The following is a 5845-nucleotide window of genomic DNA, read 5'->3' on the forward strand; positions in this document are numbered from 1 at the left end:
CCCCCCCCCCCCCCGCTGACCAGCCCCCACCCCCGCTGACCAGCCCCTTTCTCTCCAGACCGACTGTTTCAATTACATCCGCTTCCTCCAGAGCTACAACAGCTCCCACCTGTACGCGTGCGGCACCTTCGCCTTCCAGCCCAAGTGCACCTACATTGTGAGTACAGCCCGGAGCAGTGCGCCCCCTGCTGGACGGGACGGGGCTGGGCTGGCGGAGCCGGGAGCTCCCACTGCAGCCAGCGGTCCCGCCCTACTCCCCACATTGCCCCCTCCTGGACGGGTCGGGGCTGACGGAGCCGGGAGCTCCCCCTGCCCCATTCTGCCGGCAGAGGCTGGGAGTCCGTGGTGGGGACCGAAGCAGGGGATGCTGACGGGCGCTGCCCGCTAGGTGGACGATGGCCGGTGTGGAGCTGTGCCGAGCGTGGGGCATTCTCAGACCCTGCCGTGGGCCCAGCACAGCCCTGTCTCTGCAGGCAGCTTCCCGCCGGGCCCCATTGACCCTACGTGTGGGGCATCTCTTCCAGGAGCTGTCCAGTTTCTCCCTCAACAGGCTGGCCTTCGAGGACGGGAAGGGGAAGTGCCCCTACGACCCGGCCAAGGGCCACACGGGCCTCATCGTGGGTAGGTGGCGCCCTTTGGGGGGGCTGGGCTGGGAGGTGTCCGGCTGGGCTGGGGTCTGGGACAGGGCCCAGGGCACCCGGGCTGGGAGCGGGAGGCTGGTGGGTATTTCTGCCCCACGCATCCAGTTAACCCCTTCTTGGTCGTGCTGTCCAGATGGCGAGCTGTACTCGGCGACGCTCAACAACTTCCTGGGCACGGAGCCGGTGATCCTGCGCAACCTGGGTCCCCACTACTCCATGAAGACGGAGTACCTGGCCTCCTGGCTGAATGGTGAGGGGGGGGGGCTGGAAACCGGGGGCACGGGTCACACAGTAGCTCATGCAGCCCCCTTTCTGTGGGGGGAGGGACTTTCACTGCCCCCAGAATCAGCCCATCCCACTGTGGGTCTGGCAAGCGGTCAGGTCCCTGCCCAGGATTGAAGCCCCAAGTGTGGGTCTCTCCCCACGTGGCATCCGGCCGGGGGGGGGGGGGGGGGCTGTTTTTGCGGCACCGGCGGGGGGGGGGCGGGTCCTGCAGCAGCCTGGGGGTGCCGTTGGAGGGGGCGCAGCCGGGCCGTCTCCAGAGGGCGTGTGGCTCCAAGCGTGACAGCAGGGCCGGCTCCAGGCACCAGCCTGGCAAGCAGGTGCTTGGGGCGGCCGCTCTGGAGAGGGGCGCCTGCTTCGGAGTGGGGCGGCACGTCCAGCTATTCGGCAGCAATTCGGCGGACGGTCCCTCACTCCAGCTCGGAGCGAACGATCTCCCACCGAATTGCCGCCGCAGATCACGATCGCGGCTTTTTTTTTTTTTTTTTTTTTTTACTGCTTGGGGCGGCGAAAACCCTGGAGCCGGCCCTGCGTGACGGGAGGCAGCCAGGAGGCTCCTCCCCACAGCACGGGGTTTGGGGGCCCGAGCGAAGAGCTGGGGGGCTGTGGGGCCCACGAGCCCTGGTCTCATGTGCCCCCCGTTGCAGAGCCCCACTTCGTGGGCTCGGCCTACGTGCAGGAGAGCGTGGGCAGCCCCAGCGGGGACGACGACAAGGTCTACTTCTTCTTCAGTGAGCGGGCTGTGGAGTACGACTGCTACGCCGAGCAAGTGGTGGCCCGCGTGGCCCGGGTCTGCAAGGTACGGCCGGGGCGCTGTGGCAACCAGCCCTCGGGCAGGGGCCCGTGCCGGGCGGGAGGGGTGCCCAGAGACACTGCGGCGTGGCCGGAGCCCGTGGGCCAGGCCGGGCCCTGCCCTGAGCAGGAATGGGCCCAGCTGGGTACGGAGCTCGCTCCAGGCCTGAGCCCGCGGCCGGTGCGAGGGGACCCTGGTGGTGGCCTGGTGTCATGGGGGCAGAAGACCTCCCGGGACCCGGGTGCCAGGCAGTGGGGCTCTTGGAGTCTGGCCTGTCCCGCCCCCTCACGTAGTGCCTCCCTCTGCCCAGGGGGATGTGGGCGGCGCCCGGACCCTGCAGAAGAAGTGGACGACATTCCTCAAGGCCCGGCTGGTCTGCTCCATCCCGGAGCAGCAGCTGCACTTCAACCGGCTGCAGGCCGTGTACACGCTGGGCGGGACCACCTGGCGCGACACCACTTTCTTCGGCCTCTTCCAGGCTCGCTGGTGAGCACGGGAGCCCCGGGCCACTGGGCATCCCCATGGGCCCTGCAGCCTCCATCCCACCTACACCGACTGCTGCCTGCTGGGGGACCTCCGCCCCTCTGTAGCCGGTGCCAGCCCCGCCATTGGGCCTGTCTCCCCAGGGCTGCCCCCCAACTCTCACACGTCCACCATGGCAGTAGCTTTCCCCTGGCTCCCTCCCACCCCCCAGGCTCTGCCCTGGCCATCACCCTCCCTCCCCACCCCCCATCCTTCCAGCACCCCCAGCCCCAGCTCCACGCCGGGTCTCACCCCCCCTCCCTCCCGCAGGGGGGACGTGGACGTCTCTGCCGTCTGCCAGTACCACATTGAGGACGTGCGCAAGGCCTTCGAGGGGCCCTACAAGGAGTACCGGGAGCAGGCCCAGAAGTGGGGCAGGTACTCGGACCAGGTGCCCAGCCCCCGGCCTGGGGCGGTAAGTGCCACGGGGACCGGGGAGACCCAGCCATCACAGTGGGGAGGCCAGCTGCTCTCATCTCTGCCAGGGGCCACCCCCCCCCCCCCCGAGCACTCAGCAGTGCCCCCTCGGGGGCTGGGTTGGCACTCGCTAATCCCCACCCCCACCCCGGGCTGCCCTGGGAAGTGCCACCCGCACTCCCTGCCTGCCAGGGTCCCTCCCCCCAGTGCGGGCACTTCAGCTGCCTCTACCCCCCAGGCTGCCAGCTGAGCTATGCCCTGCCCCCCAGGTTGGTGGTGTCCTCTGCCCTCACTTGGTGCCCGGCCCCACTGTGACCCGGCCCCTCTCCCCTCAGTGCATCACTGACTGGCACCGGCAGAATGGCGTCGCCAGCTCGCTGGAGCTGCCCGACAACACGCTGAACTTCGCCAAGAAGCACCCGCTGATGGACGAGCCGGTGCTGCCGCGCCACGGCCGGCCCCTGCTGCTCAAGAAGGACGCCAACTTCACCCGCCTGGTGGTGGACCGGGTGCGCGGGCTGGATGGGGTCTCCTACAACGTGCTCTTCATTGGGACAGGTACTTGCCAGGGCTCTGCTCCCCTTTACCCCCCACCCCTCCAATCTCTGGGCCCTTGAGCCAGCCTGGGCCCAGCCCTGCCCAGGGAGTGGGGGGGTAAAGGGGCAACTCCCAGCCGCATGGCGCAACAATGCTGGGGGGGCCGCTTTGGGAGCTGCTGAGCATGTGATGGGGGCAACTTGGGAGGTGCATCTCCCAGCATGGGGCGGCCTAAGGGTTCCTGAGGGCGCTAAGGGGGTGGTACAGGAGTGATGGGGGGTGCCCAGGGCCCCTCCCCTGCCCACAGCTCCCTGCAATCCTGCCCTGTGGCTCTTCCAGGTGACGGGTGGCTCCACAAGGCCCTGGTCCTGCCCTCCCGCGTCCACCTTGTGGAGGAGCTGCAGGTCTTCGAGCCGGCGCAGCCCATCGAGAGCCTCGTGCTGGCCCACCAGAAGGTAGGGAGCAGGGCACCTTGGGGACAACCGGGTGTGGAGGGGGGGCAGAGCACAGGAGGTGGAGGGGGTGCCCTGGGCTGTTGGGGGGGCAGAGTGCAGGGGATTGGGGGGATGCCCTGGACTGTGGGGGGGCCCCATGGATAATGGGGGTGCCATTGGGGGGGTGGGGCACAGGGGGCAGGGATAACCAGGGGGGTTGTTGGGGGGGGGGGGCACGGGGTATGGGGCAGTGATGGCTCTAGGCTGTCCCATCAGCACTGATGTCTCTCTCCCCTCCCCCACTCCCCCAGAAGCTGCTCTTTGCCGGCTCTCGCTCCCAGGTGGCGCGGCTGTCCCTGGCCGACTGCACTAAGTACCGCTCCTGCGCCGACTGCGTCCTGGCCAAGGACCCCTACTGCGCCTGGAGCCGCAATGCCAGCCGCTGCCTCCGGGCTGACGGCTCTGACGGGTGAGGGGGCTGGCCTGGGGGCGGGAAAGTACCCACATAGGGGGTAGGAAGGGGTTGTCATTGCAGTGCCCCCTCTAAGAGGGCCCTGATTAGCATCTCTCTGCCCTGCCCCATGGGAAGGTCTCCCCCCACCTGCCCCAGGGCTCTGGCTCCCTTCCGGAGCATGGCCCAAGGGGCAGTGACTGCAGCTCGGTGCCCCGCAGGGGACAGCTGGGGCTGTGCTGACTCCGGGTCTCTCTCAGGTCCCTGCTGGTCCAGGACGTGGTGAACGCGGACACGGCTCTCTGCAACCTCCTCCGAGCACCCCCCTCAGGTGAGAGGTCACCAGCGCCCCTCTCCGGGCCGGGAGCTCCCTGGGAGCCAAAGGGGCTGGGGAGGGGGCCTGCACTCTGTTAGCTTGGGGGGGGGCCCTCTCAGCTCAGGCTTGAGAGCCAGGACTCCTTTGGCTCTGCTGCTGATTTGCTGCTCCTCTCTGTGCCTTAGTTTCCCCAGCTGGACAGCAAGGCTGACTGGTGCTGAGGTACCTGCCCAGGAGCAGTGGGGCGCAGGGCTGAAGCTGCCCTGGGTTCCCCTGTCCCAGGGCCTCTCCTGGGTTGTCCCGGGGACCTGGGTGAAGGGCACTCAGCCGAACATCTCCCGTACCCGCCCTACAGCCCACAGTGACACCCCCCCCCCGCGCCGGTCCTGGCACAGCCCAGGTGTGTCCATGTGTCCAGCTCCTGTGTGAAACCAGCAGCAGTGTCAGAGCCCACAGGGCATGTGCCATCTCCAGGCTGGTCCCTGCAGCCTCAGCAAAGAGGCCAAGGCCCTGGGGCTGGCATCGCCCATGGGGCATCGCTGTGGGATGGGCAGAGGGTCCAGCCCCCACCTCAGCCTGACCCCTTCTCCCCTCTGTCCCGCAGTTAAAGTCACTCCCAAGAACATCACAGTGGTGGCCGGCACGGACCTGGTCCTGCCCTGCCGCCTCACCTCCAACCTGGCCGGGGCTCGCTGGACCTTCAATGGGCGGGAGCTGGCCGAGGACCAGGCCTCGGTGCTGTACGACGCCCGCCTGCAGGCCTTGGTCATCCTGGGCACGGGCCCCCAGCATGGTGGTGCCTACCGGTGCTTCTCCGAGGAGCAGGGCACACGCCTGGCAGCTGAGGGCTACTTGGTGTCGGTGGTGGCAGGCCCGGCCGCCACACTGGAGGCGCGGGCCCCGCTGGAGAGCCTGGGGCTGATGTGGATGGTGGCGATCGCGCTGGGTGCCCTGTGCCTGGTGCTGCTGCTGGTGGTGCTGTCCCTGCGGCGCCGGCTGCGGGAGGAGCTGGCCAAGGGCACCAAAGCTGTGGAGAGCACCCTGGTGTACCCCATCGAGCTGCCCAAGGAGCCCCCCAGCCCCAAGTTCGTTCCCAGCGCCACCTCGGACTCGGACGAGAAGCTCTGGGACCCGGCCAGCTACTACTACTCGGATGGCTCCCTCAAGATCGTGCCAGGCCACGCCGTGTGCCAGAACGGCTCGGCCACACCCTCGCCCCCCACCAATGGCATCCCCGGGCAGCCCCTGGCCTCCCCGCCCCCGCACTCGCCCAACCGCATCCACCTGGGCAGCGTCCGCGGCTCCTCCTCCAACGGCTACATCCGCCTGCAGCTGGGCGCCGAGGAGCGGCCCGGCTACAGCGACCTGGCCGAGGAGCTACGCCGCAAGCTCCAGCAGCGCCAGGCGCTGCCCGACTCCAACCCCGAGGAGTCCTCGGTGTGAGGCCGGGGC

The 5845-nt window shown here is 68.8% G+C and overlaps 1 protein-coding gene across 1 annotated transcript in view; it reads left to right on the forward strand.

Moving 5' to 3' along the window:
- LOC113407624 (semaphorin-4C-like) overlaps nt 1-5845 on the forward strand; it is a 15778-nt gene extending 9933 nt beyond the window's left edge. Inside the window, exons 5-15 of the mRNA XM_026656661.2 lie at nt 59-157; nt 525-621; nt 775-891; nt 1571-1722; nt 2027-2202; nt 2509-2653; nt 2991-3213; nt 3532-3647; nt 3938-4095; nt 4338-4408; nt 4998-5845. Of these exons, the coding sequence (XP_026512446.1) occupies nt 59-157; nt 525-621; nt 775-891; nt 1571-1722; nt 2027-2202; nt 2509-2653; nt 2991-3213; nt 3532-3647; nt 3938-4095; nt 4338-4408; nt 4998-5836 (2193 nt within the window). The 3' untranslated portion in view covers nt 5837-5845. The remainder of the gene's footprint in view (nt 1-58; nt 158-524; nt 622-774; nt 892-1570; nt 1723-2026; nt 2203-2508; nt 2654-2990; nt 3214-3531; nt 3648-3937; nt 4096-4337; nt 4409-4997) is intronic.

Source organism: Terrapene carolina, unplaced genomic scaffold (genome assembly GCF_002925995.2).
Source record: "Terrapene carolina triunguis isolate 2854851 unplaced genomic scaffold, T_m_triunguis-2.0 Scaffold49, whole genome shotgun sequence".
Taxonomy (NCBI): Eukaryota; Metazoa; Chordata; order Testudines; family Emydidae; genus Terrapene; species Terrapene triunguis.